Source organism: Trifolium pratense, linkage group LG1, assembly GCF_020283565.1.
Source record: "Trifolium pratense cultivar HEN17-A07 linkage group LG1, ARS_RC_1.1, whole genome shotgun sequence".
Lineage (NCBI taxonomy): Eukaryota > Viridiplantae > Streptophyta > Magnoliopsida > Fabales > Fabaceae > Trifolium > Trifolium pratense.
This window is the reverse complement of record NC_060059.1, coordinates 42860402-42886785: the sequence shown is the minus strand read 5'-3', so window position 1 is coordinate 42886785 and position 26384 is coordinate 42860402. Positions and strand designations below refer to the sequence as shown.

Below are 26384 nucleotides of genomic sequence, written 5' to 3'. Positions count from 1 at the left end.
TTTTCAGTTTCACTAGTACGTACCAAATTCCCCTCCCGACCAACTTTCAGATTCAGGTCTCTTCCGCGTATGCACCACTTTACAAATCCATAACAAACTTAGACACGTATTCAAGTACGTATATGTACACTTTCTAATTTTATATTAGTTTTTTTAAAATCAAATACACCTTCTGTGTACAATTATATAGAATAATCTTTTCAAATAAACTGAAATTTTTTTAATGGATTACTTCTCTTAACAATTATTTTATTTTTTCCAGTAAAAAGGAGCCCTACAAGTGATAATGAAATTAATCCTCTCGAATTAGTCGGTCATAGAGCGAATACTAAGTTTTCAAAATAAAATAAAATTAAGGAGTACAAATTTCAACCACTTGTACAAATCTATTTTATAGAGATTAAAACAAAATTGTTAATATTTTCAAAGAAGTTTTAGATATTTTATGGTGCTTTTGATATGCTAAAGAAGTTTTAGATATTTTAAAACTGTTCCTGATACTGGACAAACTGAAGGCCAATGGACGAGACAAAACTTGAAATTCTTGTCTCCCACAAAATCACGGGACAACTTTTTGTCCTCAACACAAGTTGTCTAAAATACCAAAATAATCTTTTGTCCACAAAGTTTGTTCAAAACCTTAAACGTTTGTTTTGTGTTGTTCTGTCTTGTATTGTCCTGTTCAGTATTTATATTTTGCAAATCAAACGGACCCTTAACCTAATTCTTTTTCTCTCTTTGAAATCTAAACACAAAAAATGAATGTATAAAAATACATATGTCCCACTTACATATATATGGTAATCTACTCTTACATAATTAGTACTAGCATAACAATTGGCATGAGTCTAAACAAAATACTACTATTAGTAATTAATTAATTGGCTAGCTAGCTACCACTTTTTTTTTATTATATTTTTTTTATAATTTTTATATATTCATAAAGCTATTCTCATCAGCTATAAATAGTAACTCATCTTATCTCTCATTTCACACACATAATTTGGCATTGGCATTGGCTCATCTCCTCTCTCTTCCGAAAGATAAAAACCATTTTCATATTCCATGGCTTTCTCTAAGCTTCTAGCTGCTTCCCTTCTTGCATCACTCCTCCTTCTTCATCTTGTTGATGCAGCAGATCAATCAGTATGTATAAATTTAAACTTAAATTCATTGTTTGCATGAAGCTAGCGCAAGAGTTTTATATTAGTGTGTGTTTTTTTTAATAACCGACTTAGTATTATTTTTATCATTAATTTACATGTAAATGTTAATGGTTACTAATATTATGTTAGTAATTAAATGGACTGCTATTTTAGTATTTTATGAGATAGACCACCCGTTTATAATATATTATGTTACTAGTTATATAGTTTATACTCCAAACTTTATCAAAATCCTTCAAGTATATCTCAGCTCAACTATTTGAGCTATGTCTTGGAGACATTTTTTTCATCTTTTCTTTTAATCAACTAGGTATCTACTTTACTAATTTATGCATGTTTTTGATGAACCGCAGGCAATACAGGGTTCTCTTCGGCAAATAGGTACGTACTAATAAACCACAACATATAAATTCATATATGCTTTTAATTTGAAGTTTCAAACTAGATAACATTAAGTGCTAATATATACTCCCTCCGTACCAAAACTTACCCTTTTAGAGTTTTGCACGGAGATTAAAAAATGATAAAGATTGACAAGTTAAGTCATTTTTACCCGTACTTTATTAAGAAAGAAAAAATATATTTAATTAATGTTTTAACTTTAATAAAATACAAATGGTAAAATATCATTAATTGTGCATTAGTTTCTTAAAAAACTAAAGATTTGGGACAACACTAAAAAGGTAAAAAGATCAAAGATTTGGGACGGATGAAGTACTAATAAACATGGGGGAAAATTTTATTTATTGTCATATTAACTATGTGTATCTATTTTGTTAATAGTTTTATAAACTAAATTAACCAACAAAAAAGTACAATAATTAAATTGACTACTACAAATAGATTTAATTATCATCAAAATGATTAAGAAGAAAAACATTTTTATAAATATCTACAATTTTGATATATTGTTTAAAAATAAGCTATATCCTCGAGAACTAAAATAGTGATTTATAACCAAGACATTGAGTTTAAATGGTTAATGAATTCTCCTTAGGATAAAGTGTTCGGAAAAACTCATATCTAATTCCTGATGAAAATAATTTTTTACCAAATTTTTGTAATTTTTCTGTTAAACTTTAAATCACCGGAGTTTCAATTTTCATGGAAAACAGATGGCTAATGCCAAAAACAAATATAAGGTGATTTATATGTGTGTAAGAATATAACCAATGTATTTTTTACAAAGAATATAATCAACATTTAGAATGAATGAAATGGTTAATTTGATTTATAAATTTTTCAGATTGCAATGGAGCATGCGTTGCAAGGTGTCGTTTATCATCTCGTCCAAGATTGTGCCAAAGAGCTTGTGGGACTTGTTGTAGAAGATGTAACTGCGTGCCACCTGGCACTTATGGCAACCAAGAAAAGTGTCCTTGTTATGCCAGCTTGACCACTCATGGTGGCAAACCCAAGTGCCCTTAAAAAACAAACAAAAGTTACCTTAATTGGAATTTCGACTTCCAATCGAATCTGAATACATATAGATCCAAACCGTTACTACCATGCATTAATAATAATAAATATTCCTCATTTGGTCACTATGATGTGAACAACATGAAAAATAATAAATCTGTTTTCATAGTGTGTAATAATAATCTTATTTGTGTGATCGCTTTCAATTCTGGTCTATTGTATCTACTTCTTTTGTACAACCTATATCATTTTGTGTTAATAATAATATGAGTTTCTTGTTCTACAATGTTATTTTAGAAATATCTTCAATATTGTTATGCTTTTAAATATTTGTTGCGATTGAAACACAATGAAAATGTGTACAATTATAATATTCTTTGTAAATACTATTTAAGTCTAAAGATTTTCTCTATCTTAGATTGAAGTGTTATTTCATCACTTTAAATTTTTTTACGAAAATAAATCTCAATACTTCACTAGGACCGACCCAATCCTAACTTGTGTCTAATGACACATATTAAGGAATTAAGGAATCAAAATATAAAAAATTCAAACAACTAATATCAATTAATATGTCACTTGATATCCGATTTGAAGAAAAAAATCTCAAAATCTACACCTACCACATTTATTTGAGAAGGATCGTAATAAGCTCTTCAATACTTATTGGGCATCCCCTAAACTTCAATATTGATTGATCCATCCACTAAACTTCAATACTGGACATTTGAAACGCACTCTCTGATAAAGTCTTCTTGTTCTGCATTTAAACGTAAAAGACAAAAAAGTTCTTAGCTTTTCATTGAACCCATGACGTTTGTTTTTGCTCCTTAGCCCAAAATTGTGATGATTGGGTATTTGGATTTGCTTAGCGTGTGTTTGGTTCTGCGGCGGAGAGAATTGATTTTGGCAGAATTGATTCTGTAAAATTGATTCTGGCCAAAATTGATTTTAAGCTGAAGTGGTTTATGTTTGGATATATTCATGAAAAAGTGAGTTGAACAAAAAATTTGAGTGTAAAAATCAATTCTAGAATCAGAAGCTACGATTTCTAACTTCAAGTAGAATCAATTCTGGAGACAGAATCAATTCTACTTTTGAGAAACCAAACAAGTCAGAATCAATTCTACACGTCCAGAATCAATTCTGGATACTCCAGAATTGAAACCAAACATACACTTAGTTGTTTGGTTTGAGTGAAAGTGAATAGAAAGTGAGAGGAAAGAAAGATTTGAATTTAATGAATGACACAAATACCCCTATATTAAAATCAAAATTGTATTAATTTCTACTAATTTCTAAGTATAAATATATTGATATTTATATATACTATATTATAGTATTACTGTAATTATAATAAAACAAAAAAAGCTGTAATTATAATATAGTATTAATATGTTTGTATATAAAAATATGGTAAATGATGATAATTATAAGATGATAATAAAATGTTACAAACAAATAGGCATGTGAAGCAAAACATCACGTGGATTCTCAAAACCAAGGGCAATATTGTCCTTTTGCCAAATAACATCACCCCTCAACACTTTCTTCCCAGTTTTGGGCGGAAAGCTTTGTGTGCGTGGGATTCGAAACCAGGGAAGGATATTGGTATTCGTACTTTCTCTCCTTCCATTCTCCCTTGAACCAAACAGACTGAAAGTTCCATTTTTAATGCTTGCTTTATTTTATTTTTTTCACCAAAAACGAACAGAAATTCATATAATCAGAACTGAAACAAAAAGTGGAATATAAATTAGATTTTGAAAGACATATTACTTAACAGAATAACACCAAAGATGAGAATATATGTGCAAGAATCTTATAATGAGAACAGAAAAAAAAAAACACAATAGAGGAAACATTTGAGTGCAAGATGTTCTTACATTGTTGGATCAAACTCAATGGTCAATGGATAGCTTCTCAGATTCAATTGTTTTACAATAAGTGATTTTTTTTTTGGATCAATCCTCAAACAATGTAAAAGTCAAAATTGTACAACTTCTCGTGTGTATAATAAAGGCTACATAAAATCGCACAGCCTCGCCTAGTCCCCCGTGAGTTTTTTAGAGACATAAAATTTGAAATTTATTGATGTTAAACCTTAGATTATATTACCATGTTGTATTAAGAAGATTGCATTTCTAAGTGAAAATTAGTGTAATTAGATGAGATTGAACCATTTTATCATTAAAATTGGAATTCTTAAGTCGGAATAAATCTAATTAGATAAGATTGAATCGATGATACATAGAAGTTAGGATTACGAAATTGTTGTCAGTCTAATTAAGTGAGAAATATTACTTCATTTACTTGTAACATGAAATTCAAGCTCTAATATTCTTGGAAAATAGAAAACAAAAATAAATTTCATCGAAGACTAATTCATCAAAACAATACATTAGATAAAAAATTAAAATAAATTTTATTGAAGACCAAAAGTTCATTCATCATCCCATTTGATTCGTGTACAAGACTTCAACAGGGCAATTCAAAGTCATTCTCAGATAAATTCTCTCTGTTGTGCATTTAATTGTGAGGTATGTCAGCCTTTCAAAAATTGGATAAGTTCCAAAATAATCCTATATAAAAAAGGTGAGACTTCAATATTGATCCAATCCAATAGTCAAAAAAACTTACTTTCTGGAACTTCCATGTAACAAAGATATTCAAACAAACTAACAATTTTTGGGTAAAAACACCCAAAGGATAACCGTTGGCAAAACAAGCAAGACATAGCTCGTATGCATTTTCTCTTCTGAAATCAGTGGAATATTTTAATCTTTCTTGGAAAATTGAAATGATATAGAGAAGATTAGTCTGATTCCTACATAAGGATGATACCAAGGTCGTTAAAATCTCATTTTAAATCGTAAACTCTATGGATTTTACGTTTTCAGGAATGAATTTTGTGTTAAATCAGACCAAAAATCATTTTGAGTAAAATCGAAAGTCAAAACGTGTTTACACGATTTAATTCACTATAAAATCAGTAAAATCACTTGAACTCGCATGTTTTCACCTAACGAGTAACGATTCAAAAGGGAATTATTTACACATACATTAAGAGAATTATTACAAAGCAAAAATTCTCTTATTATAATTTCATTTAAATATATTAATTTTTTTTGTAGATAGATGAAATAACGTCAGACCTAGCAACTTCTACATTTTTGTCAGTTGAGCTAAATTTGTAGACATTTAAATATAATAACTAATTTGATAAATAATAGATGCATAAATATTGTTAAAAATAGAAGATATATAATATAACAGGGGTTTTGTGAAAATAAAATAAAATAATAGGGTTAAAATATACAATCACTTGGTATTTCAATCATATATGATATTCAATCTCACGAGATGCATGATTCAAATAGTCATATTTAATAATTAAAAAAATAATAGTCATATTTAATATGTGGAAAAAATGAGAGAGGTATTATTTCTTTACAAGATATATTGATGGGATATAGTTGTTGGGTTATGTGTTATTAAAATGCATGACTATAATCATATTTACCTAATGAGAATGAGAGAAAATTAATTAAGTTTGAATTATCCAATATTTAAAATTAATAATAGAGGAGGGATCCGTTGACTCAAGTAGTAAGTTTCCATTGACTTACTCCGCTTAATAACTCGATATCGATATTATATTTCTTCAATCCAACCGTTGAATTCAAAGATCTCATTGAGTAGATCAACTCCACAAATTTTTATAAAAATTCAAAACCGTTTGATACTTTTTCTGATAACTTCAATTGAACGTACGACAAACTTTTTAAAAAACCATTGAATTTCAATAGTTTGAATACATAAATACATTTTTTGAATTTTTATAAAAATTTGTTGAGTTGATCGACTCAATAAGATCTTTGAATTCAACGGTGGATTGAAGAAATATAATGCCGATATCGAGTTATTAAGCGGAGTAAGTCAATGGAGACTTACTCTTTGAGTCAACGGATCCCTCCTCTAAACTAATATATTAATTTTGTCATATTTACTTTAATTATTATTATTATTCATACCACTTAAATTTCTAAATTAAAAATAAAATTATTATTTTTATATAATTTCAAAGTTAAATAAGTTAAAATATATATTATCTATGTTTATTTTAATATGAGGAAAACTCTACGAGTTTACGAGTTGAGTCTACGTTTCGATTCCACCTAGTTAAAACGAGTTAACATAAAAACTAGATTTTGACAACCTTGGATGACGCGCAAATTGAGAACCGCTTCACTTAGGGCATGTTTGATTCCCTTCTTAAAAACAGTTTTTTAGTTTTTAAAAATTTTAAATTTAAAAAAAATTTGATTGGTAATTCAGTTTTACAAAAGTCTTTTCAAAAACTATTTTTCGGTACCGTTTGGTCTAACTTTTTCTAGGTGTAGAAGTTATTTTAACTATAAAGCTAAAAAAAATAGCTTTAAAACTAAAATTGAAGATGTTAGATAAATCTTACTTTTTAAAAACAAATAAATTAAAAGTTGTTTTTTTATTATTATAATAGGATTAAAAGATATGTTTGATAATATATTATAGAGTCAAGAGTGTTAAAACTCTTAGGAGAGTTTGCCACCCATTTGGGTCCTAAAATGCTCGAGGAATTAGTCTCTGCAGTTGTGCGCGCAGAGGATATCCAGTTTACACAAAAAAAGAAGATATGTTTGATAATATATTATAGAGTCAGAATTCGTTGACACCAACTAATTTGACATAAAATGTTACGCTTAAAAAAAAAGTGCTTTTTTTTTACTAGAGCTCTTAAGGAAAAAGAAAAGAAAAATAAGCTAGACCAAACGACGGTACCTAAAATTTTTAAAACTAAAAAAGTAAAACATGTTTAAGAAATTTTGTTTTTCTCTTCTTAAAAACATTTTTCTAAAACACTTCTATAAAACACATTTTAAAAACTAAAAATCAAAATTGTTTCAAACAATCCCATAATTAACTACTATCTCCCCTTTTTTTTCCACTGAATAACTAACTGAACAATCACAGTACAAAAGTACAAACAAGCAACCTCATTCCCATTCCATGTTGTTTGTCTCTGTCTCAAACAAGCTCACTTTCCTCTTCAACTTTACCTCACACATACATAGATCAAATCAAATCAACAACAAAACAAAAACCACACTACTTCCATTCATCTTCTTCTTAAATTCATCATTGTAAAGGTTAAAAATTACTACTATCATTTCTTACAAAATGAAAATTAACAACAAGACTCAAAACGTGAGGTGTGGAGCTAAGAAGCAACGACACACAAATAAACTCTTCGGTGGTAACACATCACTAACTCATCCTCGTTTTTTTCTAAGCTACAAAACAAAATCTCTTTGTCGTTTTTTCTGTTTTTCTTTTAGTATCATAAAAGAGTTTAATTTGAGGATAATGCTTATGCTTCTTACTCTCTTTCCTTCCTTTGTTATCTTTCTCACTTCTTTTTCTTTCTGACTCATAGTTTTCAGTGGTGGTGCTGGTGCTGTCAAATTCTTGAAGAAATCGAAGAAACGAGAAAAAGTTAGAAGCTTGAGTGCTGTTAGTAATATTACAACCCCGATATCTCAAATGGGTTGTCATGTTTCTGAAAAACAACAACAACAACATACTAAAAGATTTAAGATTCCTAATAATGTAAGTTTTTAGTACTGTGTTCTGGTTTAATTTTCTAAATTCATAAACTTTCATGATTATCATTAATTATTAATTTTGGGTTTTGTATTTTTTTGTTACTTTTCTTCTTAGTTTATGAATGGATGCTATGGTGCTTCTGTTCCACGGAAGCTACGTTCAGGTGAGTGCTGTTTTCTATTTCAAAATCCAATCTTTTATGATTTTTTTTATCTTCTTCACTTGAAACTCTATTAGTTTTTGCTGATTTTTTTCAATTAGTCTTGAAGCAATCTATGAAGCTTTTGCTTTTGCTTTTTCTTTGTCATGATTGTTACACACTTAGACTCTTGTTTCTGTCTCTTTTTCTTTGTTTTTCAATTATTGCAACATATACATCTTTTCAGAAAAATACTACTGTTGCTGCTTTTAATTAAGCACTTAAGTTCATTCAATAAGCTCTTAAGTTCATTCAATAAGCTATTTGTGTTTTTTTTCAGAAAAGTACTTTTTCTCAGCCGATAATTTTTTTCAATTCACAAAGCTCGAACTTGAACCTGAATCCTTGCACGCTAGTGTTTATTTGCAATGTCAATATTTGTTTACTATGTAACTATAAAATTTGAAACTTCATCATTCATGGGAATAGAGGAAGGACTAAAAGCTATCTCAAACAAGTTATGAACACATGCTTTTGTAGATAAGCTTTTATAAAGCTCACATGTCTTGTTCTTTAATCTAAATATTTGTTATTTTTCTTTTGCTTAAAAGAAGTATGAACTTTATTTTTACCTTTCCTTTTAAAAATTACAGCCATGAAGAAGCGCGGTCGCGAATCCATCTTACTCGATACAGAAAAGGTGAACCATAAGATCAATGAAATAGAATCTCCAGAAAAGGATAATGTAAAGAAGTCAAAAGTGATTATTGTGAGTTTGACATTTGTGGTTGATTTTGATTCCAGTTTCAAAATCTTGACCTTTTGCTTAGTTTCCTAAGCATTTATTTTTCACCTTTAACTTGGAATTTTACTTTTTGTAGAAACAAGAAATTAGCCAAAACTGGTCCCAAAGAGAAGTTTCCGCTTCCATCACAAAAGATGAGGAAGAGGTAGCTGAGACACTTTATACCATGGCTGCAATGTTCCCTCACAGTGACTCTATTAGTAAGAAACTAGATGGAGAATCGTTGATAGTGAACTCCTCAGTTTTGCGGGACATGAAGGAGAATGCTAATGCGACTCTTGAAGGTTATTCTCGTTGTTCTCTATTACATAAGAGATTAATTTTGATGTACTCTCAGTCTCAGCGTAAAACATTTCACACTATCGACCAATAAAAAGTTATTATATGTATGACTTTTAAAGCAGATATGGTTAAAGTCGGATATTTTTAATGATTGAACGATTATGATTAACTAACAGGGTAGAAAATGCTAACGGTGCATATCGATTAAATTCATTACATAATGATTATTCATTTTGATTTCTGTTTTCTTTTGCCATATATTTCAGCCTCAGTAATTGGTCAAGGTGCAAGTCTTTGTCCTGAAAGCTGTTTAACCGGAGAAGCTTCAAAAATCACTTCTTTAAATGAAACTGTAATTAGTCAAGAACCGTCTGAGACAGCAAAGTTATTGGGGGAATCTCATGGCATTACTCCAACGATACATCTTCGGACCAAGGCTGAGACGGTTAACCGCGAATGTCGCAATAAAGTTGCATTGCATGACTCTGAGTTATGTCTAGCAATGGGGTGAGTATTTTTCAGTTTCATTTCGAAATTTCTATAATTTTCGAGTCCTTTTTGTAATCATAAACATTTTTGTCGCCATTTTTCAGATTAAATATTACCGGACAATCACAGATTTCACGGTGTGATCCGTTCACATTTCAGGCCAGAAATGTTGATAGCAAGCAAAAACATCATTTGATAAAGGAACACATAAAAAATGGTATGCTTCCAAAAACAATAAAATGTCCTTTTTAATATTGTTAAACTAGCTGGACACCCGTGCGTCCGCACGGGAGTCGCGGCGTTGCCGCTCCTCACTTGATAACATAAAATAGTAATTTATTGAAAAGTAGATTAAAAGATTAAAAAAATAGAAAGATATAATATTTGGTAAAAAAATAGAAAAAGAACAATGGTAAAACTATCACAAAAAAACCTTATGTCTCCGTATTAATATTTGAATATAAAAGATAATGTAGAAATTGTAGAAAAATAGACTACCTTATTAATATATTAGTAAAAACATAGGCCTTGTAAAAACCACAAAAAAATTAGGTCCCTGTGTTAAATATATGAGTATAAATATATCCTTTTAAAATTATTAAAAAATAGGTTACCTTGTTAATATGCTAGTGAAAATAAAGGTCTCACTGAAATCATCAAAATAATTATGTCACCGTATTAAATATGAGTATAACCCGTAAAATTGTAAAACAAAATAGACAACTTAATTAATATATAAATAAAATTATAAGCCCCGTAGAAATGACAAAAAAAAAAGTTTCCATATTAATATATGAGTATTTTATAGGTTCCGTAGATGTTATAAAAGAACGGACAAACGTATTAATATGAGTAGAAAACATAGGTCCCGCATAAACCACACAAAAGATCAGGTTATCGTATATTAATATATGAGTATAAATATAAGTTCACAAAAAATAGTTAAAAACTGGAAATTTTATTAATAAGAGTAAAAACATAGGGCCTGCGTACGTGTATGATATAAATTGTTGTTGTTTTGTTTGGCACACCTTGTGCCAATCAGGACTCATTATTAATAATAAAATTCATTTTAGTTTGTTCAAAAAAAAAAAAAGGCACCGCAGAAATCACACAAAAGATTATATCCTTCTATTAATGCATGAGTATAAATATATGTCAAGAATGAGAAACCTTATTAATATATTAATAAAAAAATACATGTCTCGTAAAAATGAACAAAATAATTAGGTCCTTGTATTAATATTTGATCTAGTATAACCCGCAAAATTATAAAAAAATAAACAACTTTATTAATATATGATTAAAATTATAAGTCTCGTAAAAATCACAAAAAAAGGTTGTCTTATTAATTCATGAGTATAAATATATATAGGTCCTACATAAATTATTAAAGAACATGAAATCTTATTAATAAGAGAAAAAACATATTCCACTTTTTGCTTTTTCATAGCCTCTCCACAACAACAACATAGTAAACCCTATTTTTTGCTTTTTATTCTTGTTCATCTTCCAAAGAGGGGTGATTTTGGATAATTTTGATCTGAAATCACCCCCTTTTGATTGTTTTATATATTTGTTTTATGGCAAATGCTAAATAGTGCCCCGGAGCACTCTTTAAGCCCTTAAATAGTAAAGATTTTATAGTATTTTTATCGGAATGCATAAAATCAACGCATTGAAAATTGTAATGTTTAACTTTTTGAATAAAAAGTTTCTTTAAATGGAATGCTTAAAGAGTGTCTCGGGGGCACTCGTTAGCAAGACCCTTTTTTATTTAAATAAGTGATTTTCACACATTCTTATGTTTCATTTGAGTTTTCTTTTGTTGTTCTTGTCTGATGTTGTTTTAGTCCTGTCTTAGTGCAGAGTTTTTTGTCTTGAGTTCGCGTCTTGGTACGATGTTCGGTTTAATTCCGTTGTAGTACGATGTTTGTTTTGTTCAGATTTGTAGATTTGCTCCGATTCAGATTCAGTGCAAATTCACACGTATTCTACTTACTTGAATAAATGAATATTGTTTGTTGAAAAAAGAGGAAAAACATAGGTCCCGTAAAATTCATACGAAAGATTATGTCCCCGTATTAATATATGTCTATAACTTGTAAAATTATAAATAAAAAAAAAATAAACAACTTTACTAATATATGAGTAAAAATATAAGACCCGTAGATATATTCAAAAAAATTAGGTTCCCGTATTAATATGAATATAACCCATAAAATTATTAAAAAAAAATAGGCAACATAATATTTTAGTCAGTTTTTTCTCCAATAATTTTCTTCGGCGTAGAAAAATCTCATAAGAACGAAAGTCATATCTTTCTTGTTATATCTTTCTTGTGTGATTTGTTTATGATTTTGTTTCTCTAACTCTTTGTAAACTTTTGTAGTCTACCTCGGTACGTCTTGTGTTGGGGAGGTTGTCTATGTTAATATATATCATTTTGGTTTCCTAAAAAAAATATTAGTCCTTATATCAACAACAAAAAATCTTTCAAAAAAAAAAACTTCTAAAAAATGTCATTTATTTTTCAACTATTTTCAACTTTGTATTTAATTTTTACTGTTTTTTTTTAAACTAAATGTATCATTCACGCGCAATTGTAAAAAATAATCCTCTTGAGGTAACTGACAATTTTTATTGTTTTTGTCTCACCATTTTTTTACGGGAGTTTTTCAGTTTTTCTCCCACCATATTCTTGTATTAAATTAATTAAATTTATTGAGTTGAACTACAAATTGAAAATTAACTTAATTAAATATTGGATTGAAGTCCATAAATCAAGTTGAGTGAATCTAAAATAACAAAACATAAACAATATTAATAAATGATAAAATTACAATAAAGAAAGGGTTGGACTCAAATAAAATATTATAAATAAATGGAAACAACACCATATACCTCTATATTGTAAAAACAAAACCATACATTTGTTGTTTTATTTGGTATAATGCACTTATGACGTTGAAATAAAGAATTTCATTGAATCTCTCATTTTATTTGTACATTAATTTTACTCTCTAATTATAAAAAAGAAAAAAAAAATAAACACTTCCTCTTTCTTCTTTTAACTTAACTCATATTGATTATATGTTGGTTCCAAAAATATAACAAATTAATTCATATGGCTTATTGGTAAATATAATAAGAAGTTTAACTAAAAGGTTAAGGGTTCGAATCCTACTAAGAAATTTTTTAGCATTTTTCTACTAACTTTTTTTAATAAAGACACAAAATAACCCTGAATTGATTATGTGTCAAGAAATAAAATAGGGGCAAATTGAGAATTTCATATGTATGTTCTTTTCTTATATAGTATAGACTCTTATTTTGGTGATAAAAGTATATGCTAAAGTTTCTTTACATCAATATGACTAATTCTTAGTCATCTTCCTGTTGTTTCATCAGAAAGTCTTGCATTGTGGCCTGACTTGTCTTCGGTGTCATCTGCTGTTAGTCATATAAGATTGCGTAAAAGGTGTGCAACTCATGTTTACATCAGTCATACAATTCGAAGTATAGAGTCGGCAAAACAAGGAGTCATCAAGGAGTCTAAGCTTCTTGAATGTCGTGAAACGAGAGCACCCGAAGGGTCAAAGCGTGGAGTTCCTTTGGAAGTACACAACTTGAATGGAGTTGCATCTGCAACTGTGAAGAATCCTAGTGAAAGTAAGAATAGTATTCTTTTGCAGCAATGCCACTATGATGAGAGATCACATGCTGCTCCAACATCTGGAGCATACGGTCCTCAAAAGCAAGTAAGCTCGAGGTTTATTTCGGTAACAATGCTTCCCCTTATCCCCTTTCATGCCCTGATAACTATCCTTATTATGCAGAGTTTCAACTTCTTGTCTTTGTCAACTGGAAATAATGGATTATCAGTCCAAAGTAATAATTATAATAAAGTTGGAAGTAGGATGGAGCCATTGTCAAATTTGCAAGTACCTTATTTTCAGTCACCGGCTCATCAACAAAGGGTTGTGCCAATTCCTACACATCAAAGTCGTTATGCCTCAACAGTTTACCTAGATCAGCTAACTGTTGTAGGACCACAGGTATTAATTAATCTGTCTTTGTTACAAAATAACTAAACAAACAGATTCTAGGTCCCAACTCCCATATTCTATGTTTTTAATATATGAAATGAGGTAGCTAAAGTTTGCTTCTCACAATGAATTGAATAAAGCACTCTTAACAACCATAGACCATAAACATGAAATTCAGTATCGTCATAAATACATGCCTTGATCTTACTACTATTATACTATCTACTCTAATGCTGTTCTATATGCTTTAATTGTCTCCAGCTTCGGTTGCAACAACCTCATTATTATGGTAACCAATTATGTGGAACTCAATATAGTTCAACTTCCAATACTGGTAAACAAAAGCACCAAAACTTTTGGGGGATGCAAGAAGCAGCTCAAGGAAGTTCTTTAAATTGCAACATTATGATGAGGACCCAAAATCCTATTTGGCAGAGTGGAAGAAATGACTCTTCTGCAATGGGTCCATGTGCTCAAGCCATCTTTACAAATAACCCTGTTTCACAAGAAATATTTGGATCCAATATAACTTCAATCTCGGGGCGACAACTACAGCTCATTTCCCCCATCCAAAACAAATGGGCAAGATCTTCATCTCAATTCTATATGTGAAGAAATTAGGAACATGTTCCAAAGTATATGTGTATTCGATAAGTTTAATTCAGTAAAATTACCATTTTCTTTTCATTTATAATCATTCCAGAAAATGTGTGAAATGAGCAGCATGTAACTTATTTGGAGACGCGGGGAGTACAATTATACAGTTGTATATCTTTGGTGTCTTGCTAACTACCAAGATGTGCAAAGGATTTGTTTTAGCAACACAGATGGACAATGAATAAATGTTGCTAAAAACCTTGAATTTGTGAATGTCTACAATATATTAACACAAGACAATTAAGAAGCCTTTGTAGTGTACATAATACATGGCTCAAGAGAGAAAAAATCAAAACTCTGTATCACAATTAAAATACAAGAAACGTGCCAAGTGCAAGAGCAAATCATCCGAATCTCCAAGCCGTTGTGACTCTGCTGAAATGTAAAGTTTCACTCTAGTTTTTCAAGTTCCCCCATTCTCTCAATGATAGCCTGCAAACACAAAACATAGTTGTTGTGGAATTGAGGTATTCTATGTCATGAATTTAGCTTGTGAATAAATTTACAATCAAGCCGCAAGTGTCATAATAAGCAGAGAAATATGCCCAAATTAGCTTAGGTTGTAGAATTAAGGTTTTGTATGTCATGAATTTAGCAATTGAATAAGTTTGCAATCAAGCCGCAATTGTCATAATAAGCAGAGAAATATGCCCAAATAAGCTTAGGTTGTAGAATTAAGGTTTTGTATGTCATGAATTTTAGCAATTGAATAAGTTTACAATCAAGCCGCAATTGTCATAATAAGCAGAGAAATATGCCCAAATAAGCTTAGAAATAGTTGTGAAATTAAGGTTTTGTATGTCATGAATTTAGCAATTGATTAAGTTTACAATCAAGCCGCAATTGTCATAATAAGCAGGGAAATATGCCCAAATAAGCTTAGGAAATAGGACAGTGGGCCTGAAACCATAATGTAATTACACATCTCAAAATTTAAACTAGTAATCACATGTCAAAAGTATACTAACATCAAAAGAATGCATACCTTCTTGCTTGTTTCTTGCAATTCACCCGCTAGAATGAATTCATCAAGTATAAGATAGACCTTCAAGTCAGATAAAAAAAGTGAGCAATCAACAACAATAAAAATAATACTAATAAGAAACAAATTCTATCAATAATGTAATCAATAACCACTCGAATCCCAACTCACAGCAATCACGAACATCATTTACAAAGAAAACATAACATATATAGATAACGGTAAAACTTGGGTTGTGTACATATCTACTGGTGTATGTTAACACAAACAGTGGATGGAGTTGCATCTGAGGAATGCTCAATCAGAATAGTGGCATTGAAGACACAGACCGAAACATTAAAGCAAAAATAAACAACGTAGCAAAACAAATTGATCAGTGCAGGCGATGGTTAGCCAATACTAGAATACAAGCTCAAATCTGAGTGCAACAGAAAGCAAAGAAAGAGCAATATTGATAATAGGAACCGGAATCACGAGAAAAAATAAAATCATTCACATTGTCTCATTGACACTGGTCATAATTGAATGTAATGAACCACATGTGGTAGTGCTATGCTAGAAACTAGGAGAAGGCAAACATCTACAACAATCATCACAAAGCACTCTAAATCATACATGAATACTATGATAGAACAGAACAGCCACCAGTATGTGATAAAATAACAAACCTTGTGGAAGTTAAAAACCAAATCAAGTTCGCAAACATTGCTGAAGAAGTGATCCAAGATTTCAACAAACAAATGAATGCACTCTAAATAAGCCAATTCATTATCAGTAATGTCAACACAAAGTGAGAAAAACAATCCAGCATATCTCCTGTATATTATCTTGTGTGTACGAAACTGCAAACAAACAAATTTTACCCATTAAATTAAACACATGAATCAACAAATTAATTCACAGAAATGATGATACCTACCTCAACAAAGTTAGTGTATTTGGGATCTCTATTAACGACAAGACGATGAACCTGAAGAAAATATAATAATTAGGTTAAGGAGAAATTAAGGAACAGAAAAAGGACAGAGAGAGAGAGAAGAATTGGAAGTGACTCACCTCGTATTCGACCTTATGCTTCTCGGAATCTTCGAGAGGAACATAGTATTTGGCTAAACGGGTCTTACCCTGCCTGTTCTGTAACAGAATGAATCGGATCTGCGTGCAAGCAAAGACACAAAACAATTATTTGAAATTGAAATGGAAAATAAGGAAATTGATTAGATGATGAGTAGAGTTAGTAAAGTACCATTTGGTTGCAAAGGAACGAAGAACGATATTGAATTGAAATGGATTTTGGTGAAAGAATTGCAGCAAGAAGATTTCAACACTTTCTCATTTCTTTCTTTTCAGCGACCAAAGGAAGGAAGGATCCAGTACAACTACCGTGTGTAGTAATAATCACTTTCAATGACGTCACTCAAACCACAATTTTTTTATTTTTATGGGTGTACTTTAAAGGATTTTAAAAGGCTTTTTAATGATAAAATAATTTTGTTGTATTCAATCAACATTTTGAGATATTCAATAAACATAATTAAGGTTTTTTTTTTTTTTTTAAGAAAATGAAATCCATTTATATTCAATTGAGATTTTTCTGAATTTACAAAACGTTTATTGGTATTAAAAAAATTTACGAATTTCAATGAAATCTTTTATAGAGTGAATTTTGTGAGACTTTTTAGTTAAAAATACAAAGAAAATACTCATTCAATAATCTCACCAAAATTACCAAAGTGGCGGAGTTCTACAGTTCATTCTCCCGAATGATGCCCAACACCGACATTGGCCAATGAGATGGCTTGTGGTAGCGTAAAAAAAAAAAAAGAGTTGCAGCGAGCTATTGGCTTAAGAGCTTAACAATTTTATCATCTTTTCATTTGTTTCTTTCTATTTTGTTTTATAAGTTTGTAACTACAAAAACATTTAACTCAAATGATGAGATTGTTTGGGAAAGAGAATAGGAAGAAGAAATTAGTTGTAGACATGGATTATTTTTTCAAATTCCTCATGTAAAAAGAAAATAACACCAAACTATTTAAAGAAAAAACGAAATTATACTACTTTTTGCTGTTTGGGAGACGCGCCATCCGCAAACTAGCGTCCAAAAAAAGGACACATCGTCCCCAAGCTAGCGTCCAAAGGAAGGACGCGTCATCCCCAATATAACGTCCAATTCCTGCTTTTTAAAGACCTATATGTTATAAACTTAAAACTTAAATGATGTATTTGTAACAAACATAAAACTTAAAAAAGACCTACTTATTACTTAAAAAATTTAAATGACTTATCTGATACAAATGTAAAACTTAAAGGGTCTATTTGATACAATCATACAAATGTAATTTTCAGAATTTTTTTGTCAATAAAAATATATTTTACTTTAAAAACTAAAAGAGCTATGCTGTTCATTACGAATGACAACAACACGAAACATACACAAATGTGGCTATTAACAATCAGTTTACAATAAAATAAAAGATATTTTAAAATGAAAATATATTAAATTGGGCTGGGTGGAAATCACCATGTCATGTGTCGTGTTTTTCGTTTTCGTATAATTCAGGAGTTCTTAAAATAAAATTATCCTACTTGTCATATGAGTATCTTTTAATAATAAAAGATAAAAATGATGTATTTATTTATTTTTTTATAAAAATAAAAGATCTAAAATAAGAGGAAAAAAAATACTGTGTAACAAATAAATAAAGTAGGAGTACTAATGATTCATCATGTAATTTTGTCATCAAATCAAATATATTATCATTTACCCAAAATTGTTTTGAGCAACCGAACAAACAACGGTTCTGTTTCTGTTTATGAAAATACATGATGTCTGTTTCTTCTCTTACTGTTACCTCTGCCGTGGGACCCTTTCTTTCACGATCCCGCCGGCGTTCAACTACGGCCGTCCGATCCAGCACGGTGTCAGTTGGACCAACCAGATTATTAACGAAACTGAAACATGATTGTGACACTCCTCTTCCTCTTCTTCAACAAGTGGCAGATACCATGTCTTCTCAAATGCAGGCCGGGCTTTCCTCTGATCATGGGCCCGGGCTTCCCATGATACCCACTTTTGTCCACACTCTTCCCACCGGGTATGACTTTCTTCCATTTCTTTCTTGGTAGCTTATTTTTTTCGATGATCAAGTAGCGTAGTGGCTAGAATTATAGGTGAATAAATGGAGTATCTGAGCTATAAAATGTGATGATTTCCGTACAACTGAGCTAAACTCACGTGACTTTTAATAGCTTATTATTTCACTTCATGGTATCATGGGATCCACGATCCACACTTTTTAATTTTTATAATGATCCCACACTTTTATTGTTGTTATGATATAGAAATGAGAAAGGATTGTTTTATGCATTGGATCTTGGTGGAACAAATTTTCGTGTGTTGAGAGTACAATTAGGTGGCAAAGATGATCGTGTCATTTCAACTGAGTTTGATCAAGTTTCTATACCTCATGATCTAATGTTTGCTACATCCGAGGTTTGTTTCTTTGTTTTGCTTTTTTCGTGCATCTTACTCCTTCCATTAATGTCGTTTAATGTTTTGCACACAGATTAAGAAGGACAGTTATGTACGTTGTCAAAAAACTTGTGTGTTTCGCATTATTATAAATGTAAAGTGAAATATAATGTTTTGAAAATAGTGTATCTATAGTACTGGAAAATCATTCATTTTTAAACATTTTTTTTGGCGACACTCATTTTAAATCGTAGGGTATAAAGTTTTGTTGTTTTCTTCTTAATACTAATTGGGTACAATATACTAGGAGCTGTTTGACTTCATTGCTTTGGGGCTAGCCAAATTTGTGGCTAAAGAGGATGATAGATTTCATTTTCCACAAGGAAGAAAGAGAGAGATTGGTTTCACATTTTCGTTTCCTGTCAAACAAACATCTATCGACTCTGGCATACTAATCAAGTGGACCAAGGGTTTCGCTGTCTCTGGAACTGTATGTGTTTTCGATCCCACTATTTTTTTTCTTACTATATTTAGGGACAATTTGAATGAATTGTTTCATTAACTTCTTTAATCACTTCCATTAATTAGATAGTTACAAAATCCATTCTGTTTACATAGGTAGGAAGAGATGTGGTTGCTTGTTTGAATGAGGCAATGGAAAGACAAGGATTAGATATGCGAGTTTCTGCTCTGGTATCTCGTAGGAACATACTTTCATATAAGTTTAAATAAGCAAATGCCGTATTGGTATGTATGATTCTAGTAATTTCCTACCTAATAGGTTAATGATACTGTTGGAACACTAGCCGGAGCAGAATACTGGGACAATGATGTTAAGGTTGCTGTTATTTTAGGTACCGGAACCAATGCTTGCTATATTGAGCAGATAAGTTCCATTCCAAAACTACAAGGCCATGTCTCTTCTTCTGGTAAAATGGTTAGTGCTACTACTGCTTTATTTCTTTGTTCAAATTCTATAGTTGAATTTGAATTAGCTCATCTTATTAATGTGAAGAAAAACATCGCTTGGTTGATTCAGATCATTAGTACTGAATGGGGTGCTTTCTCAAATGGTCTACCTTTAACTGTATTTGATAGAGAAATGGATGCTGCCAGCGTCAATCCTGGTCACCAGGTAAGTTTTCGGCTTTTCGCACGTCGATGTTTATAATTTTGACAGAGTGGCACAGCTAGAAATGCAATTAATCTCTTGATATCATTGAGTAGATCTTTGAGAAGACAATCTCAGGAATGTATCTTGGTGAAATTGTGAGACGAGTTCTATTCAATATGGCTGAAGAGGAAGGTTTGTTTGGAATATCTATCCCTCAAAAACTGTCTACGCCATTCATACTCGGGTAAATTTTAATTCCAAAGTCCAATTCTGCATAGAGAACTGCTAGCAAAACTCTAGATATGTTTTGAATTCCGATTGCTAATAGAACTTGGTTATATTGAAATTAGTATCATTCTATATTAGAAGATATGCGACACTTTTTTTTCTTCGTTCCAAGTAAATTTTTTTCATTCTATTCATATTTTATTTCTTAGATACACATTGTGTTTGTATTTTATTTCCAAGATATGTGACACTTTATTATTACTAAATTATATATGCTTACATTTTACAAATATAAATTTAATAGGACTCCAGATCTATGCGCCATGCAGCAGGATAATTCTGGCGATTTAGATGCAGTTGGATCCCTCCTCTATGATAAAGCAGGGGTAAACTTCTTGAACTTATTCTTTCATGATATTACAAATAATTTTGCATAAAAAGTTACATATAATTTTGTTATTTTCTTGCCATTGACTTGTTCTCTTCAGGTTGAATCCAATCTACGTGAAAGAAAAACAGTTCTAGAGGTTTGCGAGACAATTGTAAAGCGAGGCGGTAGCTTAGCTGGTGCAGGAATTGTGGGAATTCTACAAAAAATGGAAGAGGATTCAAAAGGTCTTATCTTTGGAAAGAGAAGTGTTGTTGCCATTGATGGGGGTTTGTATGAAAATTATCCTCAATACAGGACTTACTTGCAAGATTCAGTAAAGGAAATATTAGGAACAGAAAAGTCAAACAATGTTGTGATAGAACATTCAAAAGATGGTTCTGGTATTGGAGGTGCTCTATTGGCAGCTTCAAATTCCATGTACAGCCAAGATTGAGCAAAGTATAAATTTTTATATCATTTTGTTTGTAATATCGTCAAGAAAACAAGTTGGTAAAAAATAAACAAGTTGAGGATTGGCCGTATATGTAGCCACTCGAGCCAACTTATGAGTCATTATATTTATTTGTCTCGTAGGAAACTCTACCGAGTTAGGACAATGACCAACCAAGTCACTAGAACTAGTAGCTTATCAAAGAATTAGTAGAGAAATTAAGAAGGGCATGTTGATAATAGCATGCTCATGAGTATTTAAGTGCAAGTCATTCCCATTTTCAACACTTTCTCTCATCAGCAAAAGAAAACTGAGCTCTCCATTACTCTCACCCTACCTCACGCCATTCCCTCAACATCAAGCCACATTGATTTTCTATATATTTCCAACATGCAAATAGATTTCTAGATTCCTCATACTCTAATAAGCAAGGTGAATACTTGAAATTTATTGATTTTAATTTAATTTAAAAGGATGCAAAAAAAAAAATGGCACTATAAGAATTTAAACCAAGAACTTGCACACCAATAAACCAAAAAAATCATTGTCTACCATTAATCTATTGACGCATAAAAATATATAACTATTATTATATGGCCTCAAAATCGTCGAACACCCGGCATATGGATGTGGGCCGGGCATGATGAAAACATTAATCTAATTATCAGTAAATATACATGTTATTGATTCAAGTTACAGATTTGCCCTATCCCCACAACAGCAAATATGAATTGGAGAAGTGATTATCAAGTGAAGGAAAAACCAGAGAGTTGTGACTATTTGATGCAATGCGAGGAAGACATGCCATTGAAGGAGACTCGCTTCAACTAGTTAATGTGCTAGCTCAACATTGCCAAGAGGGTAAATATTAGGTCATAAACCACGATTTCCAATAATCTGCCAATTTCTATCATCCAAACACTATCTCTGTCATGCTAGAATACTGCTTTTGCAGTTGCATTGTGATAGAAATTGTAGCCACACATTTATTGGAAATTTTAGGAGTCCTAGCTAGTGTAATTGCAACGATGGCCTAACAAGAGTTATAATCTAATTTCAACTATTACCAGTTACCACAGTTTAAAACATTGTTCATCAAACAGCTTCCATACATATCAATCAAAGCACAAGAAACAACAATGTTGGAATGAAAACAACCACGCATTATAACCATAGAATGAAAACAACGACCGATGTTTAACTCATCATTAAGCTGGGAACAAGCTTTAATAACAGAAGATAAAGTGAATGCATGTTACGGGCCTAATTGACAAGGAGCCCATTAAGGAAGGACCACGTGAAGAGCAGCCCAAGAGAGACAGATCCAAGAGAATCATCCACCAACCTTACTGGGCATCAGACTTTGTGATGCCAGCTAGGCCCAAATAGAAAGTATCCTATGATTATTACCTCATTGTAGCTCTAAGAATATTATCCTAAGAAAGGTCTATAGGATCTATCCTCTTATTACATAAGTTGTTGTTTTGTGCACTGTCAAGGACAGTTAGTGGAGTGAACACCACTACCCTGACACCTTAACAGATTATCCTAGTACTATATATATGTAATGAGGAACGAATGAATAATACAATGAGCATTATCAGAACTTTGTTTTTTCTTTTTCTAAAGGAGGATTTCCCCTCGAAAGGATAACTGTTTGTTTTTTCCTGCTCTCTTTTGTTGTGTGCATCACAGAGACCTTACATTTGGTGCTCTCATTGCTATGGCCTCACCTCCACATACTCCTCCACCCCCTACTATGGAGGAAACTCTGCTTCAGATTCTGCAGAACCAACAAAATTTCCAGCAGAATCTCACCACTCTTGCCGCGGAAGTCACACAACTTCGCACCAGGTTACCTCCTCCAGGTTTCCAACCACCACACCACAATGATTTTCATCCACCTCAACCTTTCACACCCTCCTCCATCAAACTCGAAATCCCTAAGTTTGATGGTACTGACCCATTAAATTGGATTTTTAAAATCTCCCAATTTTTTGACTTTCATCAAACACCTGATGATCAACGACTTCGTTTAGCTTCTTTTTATATGGAGGGAGAAGCTCTCACCTGGTTTCAGTGGATGCACTCCAATGGTCAATTGGTGTCTTGGCCAATGCTGCTTCACGCCTTGGAACTGCGATTTGCTCCATCACAATACGAAGATCCAAAGGGCTCGTTGTTTAAGCTCTGTCAAACAACGACAGTCAAGGAATATCAAACTGAGTTTGAAGCACTAGCAAATCGCATCATTGGACTGCCAGCGCCATTTTACCTCAGTTGTTTCATCTCCGGTCTCAAACCAGAAATCCGTCGCGAGGTACAGGCATTCCAACCCATCTCTCTCTCTCACGCTATTAGTCTTGCAAAACTACAAGAAGATAAGGTTAACGATCGCACCAATCGCAAACCCACCACTTCTATCACCGGACCCAACCCACCTTTACTGACTCGCCCTTCATTTCGTCCAACTATACCTACAAATACTACCCAACCAGCCACCCCTCCCAAAACGCCAACACCCATCAAACGTCTCTCCCCACAGGAATTGCAAGCTCGCCGTGAAAAGGGGCTTTGTTATAACTGTGATGAGCGTTATGCTCCGGGACACCGCTGTAAACGAACCTTTCATATCCTTATTGCCGAACCAGATATACCACCCACCTCTCCAGACCTAGCCATCCAAACCCTATTGGACCCTGATTCACAACCAAACCCTGACCCGCAACCCGAAACCGAAACCAACTCAGCCCAAATAAGCCTACATGCCTTACTGGGCCACTCAATACCCCAAACCCTTCGTGTTTTGGGCCATATCAACAAAAGCCCGGTTGTGGTCTTGGTGGATAGCGGGAGTACCCATAACTTCATTCAAAATCGCATTGTGAAACAATTGGGCCTTCCGCAAACCCTCTCTCACACCTTTCAAGTGCTAGTAGGCAATGGAGAGGAACTCAAATGTGACACTATGTGTCAACAGGTGGATTTAACGGTGGATTCACATCTCTTTTCAGTAGACTTGTTTGTTCTTCCCCTTAGCGGAGCAGATATAGTCTTAGGAGTTCAATGGCTTAAAACACTTGGTCCAGTACTCACAGACTATAACCAACTCACCCTAAAATTCCTCAAAAATGGCCAAATAGCCCAGATAAAAGGTGAACCCAAACCACAACCCACTGAATCTTCCTTCCATCAACTATGTCGCCTAGCCTCTACACACGCCATCGACACCTACTACCAAATCCACATTCTTAACACACCCAACTCCACCGAACCAAGCAACTCTCCACCATCCTTACCCATCCAACACCTCCTTAACCAATTTTCCGAACTCTTCAACTCACCAACTACCATCCCACCCCATCGACCAACTGACCACGCCATTCCCCTCACCGCCGGTGCGAATCCAGTTAACGTTAAACCTTATCGCTATCCTCAGTTTCAAAAGAGAGAGATTGAATCACAGATTCGAGCTATGTTGGATCAAGGAATCATTCGTCCAAGTTGTAGTGCTTTTTCGTCACCGGTTCTGTTGGTACGAAAGCGCGATGGCACTTGGAGGTTTTGCGTTGATTACCGTGCTTTGAATGCGATCACTGTTAAAGATCGTTTTCCGATTCCAACTATTGAGGAACTATTAGATGAGCTGTATGGTACTAGCTGGTTCTCCAAACTCGATTTACGCTCCGGGTACCATCAAATCCGAATGTTGCCGGAAGATATTGCAAAGACTGCTTTCAGAACCCACCAAGGTCATTACGAGTTTCTGGTCATGCCGTTTGGTCTCTGCAATGCCCCATCTACATTTCAGGCAACTATGAATCTCATCTTTGAGCCCTATCTGCGACGCTTTGTCATTGTTTTCTTTGACGACATTCTCGTCTATAGTAAAACTTTTGAAGATCACCTTCAACACTTACAGCTTGTGTTTAATTGCTTAGTTGAGCACAATTTCTTCCTCAAGAAAACCAAGTGTCAGTTTGCACAACAATCTATCAATTATCTTGGTCATATTGTTTCATCGACAGGAGTGGGACCTGATCCAGAAAAGATTGCTGCAATGACTCAGTGGCCATCTCCAAAAAACCTTAAACAATTACGAGGTTTCTTGGGCCTCACCGGGTTCTATCGGAAGTTTATCAAGAATTATGCTACCATTGCCTCTCCACTGACGGCACTACTGAAGAAAGATGCTTTTGCTTGGTCAGACGCGGCCCAAAAGGCGTTTGAGGCATTGAAGCAAGCTATGGTAGAAGCTCCAGTACTCGCACTTCCGAACTTTAACGAACACTTTATGCTGGATACTGATGCATCAGGGCTAGGCATGGGCGCAGTTTTATCTCAGCAGAGCCACCCTATATGTTACTTCAGTAAGAAATTTTGTCCCAAACTCCTGTCTGCATCTACCTATGTTAGAGAACTCTGTGCTATCACTGCTGCAGTTAAAAAATGGCGACCGTATCTATTGGGTCGCAAGTTTATCATCCATACCGATCAACGTAGCCTTCGTGAACTCATGACTCAAATCATCCAAACACCGGAGCAACAGTACTACCTGGCTAAACTCTTGGGTTACAATTATGAGATTGTTTACAAGCCGGGCTCGCAGAATCAGGTCGCCGATGCTTTATCGCGACTTCCAGACACCGATACTACTCTGTTTAGCATCACCATTCCTCATTTTGTATTCTTGGACAAGTTTCGCCGTGAGGTGCAGCAAGATGGATCATATCAGGAGCTCCTTGCTAACATACGACAGAAACCATCCCTCTATGCTGATTACAAGGTGGTTAATGACCTCATTTTCTTCAAGGATAGGTTATTTATCTCACCATCTTCTTCTTTCAAACAACTGCTGCTGGAAGAATTCCATGCTACCCCTCTTGGCGGCCATAGTGGTGTTGACAAAACCTATGGCCGGATGCGCGAAAATATATACTGGAACGGGATGAAAAAGGATGTCTCGGAATTTGTTAGAACTTGTCTCGTCTGTCAGCAGAGTAAAGTTCCATCCCATCTACCCTATGGATTGCTACACCCTTTGCCCATTCCTACTGGCATTTGGGAAGACATTTCCTTGGATTTCATTACCGGGCTGCCTTCATTTCAGAA

General features: G+C 32.9%; 4 protein-coding genes and 1 non-coding gene across 6 annotated transcripts; 4 read left to right on the top strand and 1 right to left on the bottom strand.

Moving 5' to 3' along the window:
- Positions 1 to 994: 994 nt before the first annotated feature.
- Positions 995 to 2869, top strand: LOC123924256 (gibberellin-regulated protein 1). The gene is made up of 3 exons (XM_045977095.1): positions 995 to 1146; positions 1520 to 1547; positions 2413 to 2869. Exons 1-3 carry the CDS (start codon positions 1066 to 1068, stop codon positions 2592 to 2594), a joined length of 291 nt encoding a protein of 96 aa, XP_045833051.1. The 5' UTR covers positions 995 to 1065; the 3' UTR covers positions 2595 to 2869.
- A 2485-nt stretch (positions 2870 to 5354) lies between these two features.
- LOC123903353 lies at positions 5355 to 5452 on the top strand. Its single transcript, XR_006807931.1, has one exon. It is a non-coding gene; the product is annotated as a U6 spliceosomal RNA (small nuclear RNA).
- A 2103-nt stretch (positions 5453 to 7555) lies between these two features.
- On the top strand, positions 7556 to 14689 carry LOC123918543. Of its 2 annotated transcripts, XM_045970628.1 has the most exons (10): positions 7556 to 7881; positions 8062 to 8234; positions 8346 to 8394; positions 9024 to 9139; positions 9252 to 9459; positions 9724 to 9964; positions 10051 to 10163; positions 13358 to 13707; positions 13786 to 14004; positions 14257 to 14689. In XM_045970628.1, the coding sequence occupies exons 1-10, from the start codon at positions 7806 to 7808 to the stop codon at positions 14605 to 14607; spliced, it is 1896 nt and encodes a 631-aa protein (XP_045826584.1). In that variant the 5' UTR covers positions 7556 to 7805; the 3' UTR covers positions 14608 to 14689. The 2 variants fall into 2 exon arrangements, with proteins under 2 accessions (XP_045826584.1, XP_045826576.1); XM_045970620.1 differs by having other exon boundaries at positions 7575 to 7881; positions 13358 to 14004.
- A 141-nt stretch (positions 14690 to 14830) lies between these two features.
- Positions 14831 to 17026, bottom strand: LOC123918557 (AP-2 complex subunit sigma). Its single transcript, XM_045970639.1, has 6 exons — positions 16881 to 17026; positions 16691 to 16789; positions 16554 to 16604; positions 16303 to 16476; positions 15638 to 15697; positions 14831 to 15084 (listed from the first exon to the last, which is right to left on the bottom strand). The coding sequence occupies exons 1-6, from the start codon at positions 16881 to 16883 to the stop codon at positions 15043 to 15045; spliced, it is 429 nt and encodes a 142-aa protein (XP_045826595.1). The 5' UTR covers positions 16884 to 17026; the 3' UTR covers positions 14831 to 15042.
- Positions 17027 to 18282: 1256 nt separating this feature from the next.
- Positions 18283 to 21383, top strand: LOC123885295 (hexokinase-2, chloroplastic). Its single transcript, XM_045934573.1, has 9 exons — positions 18283 to 18732; positions 18980 to 19130; positions 19417 to 19599; positions 19728 to 19802; positions 19891 to 20046; positions 20149 to 20244; positions 20337 to 20467; positions 20756 to 20837; positions 20940 to 21383. The coding sequence occupies exons 1-9, from the start codon at positions 18461 to 18463 to the stop codon at positions 21273 to 21275; spliced, it is 1482 nt and encodes a 493-aa protein (XP_045790529.1). The 5' UTR covers positions 18283 to 18460; the 3' UTR covers positions 21276 to 21383.
- The last annotated feature ends 5001 nt before the right edge of the window (positions 21384 to 26384 follow it).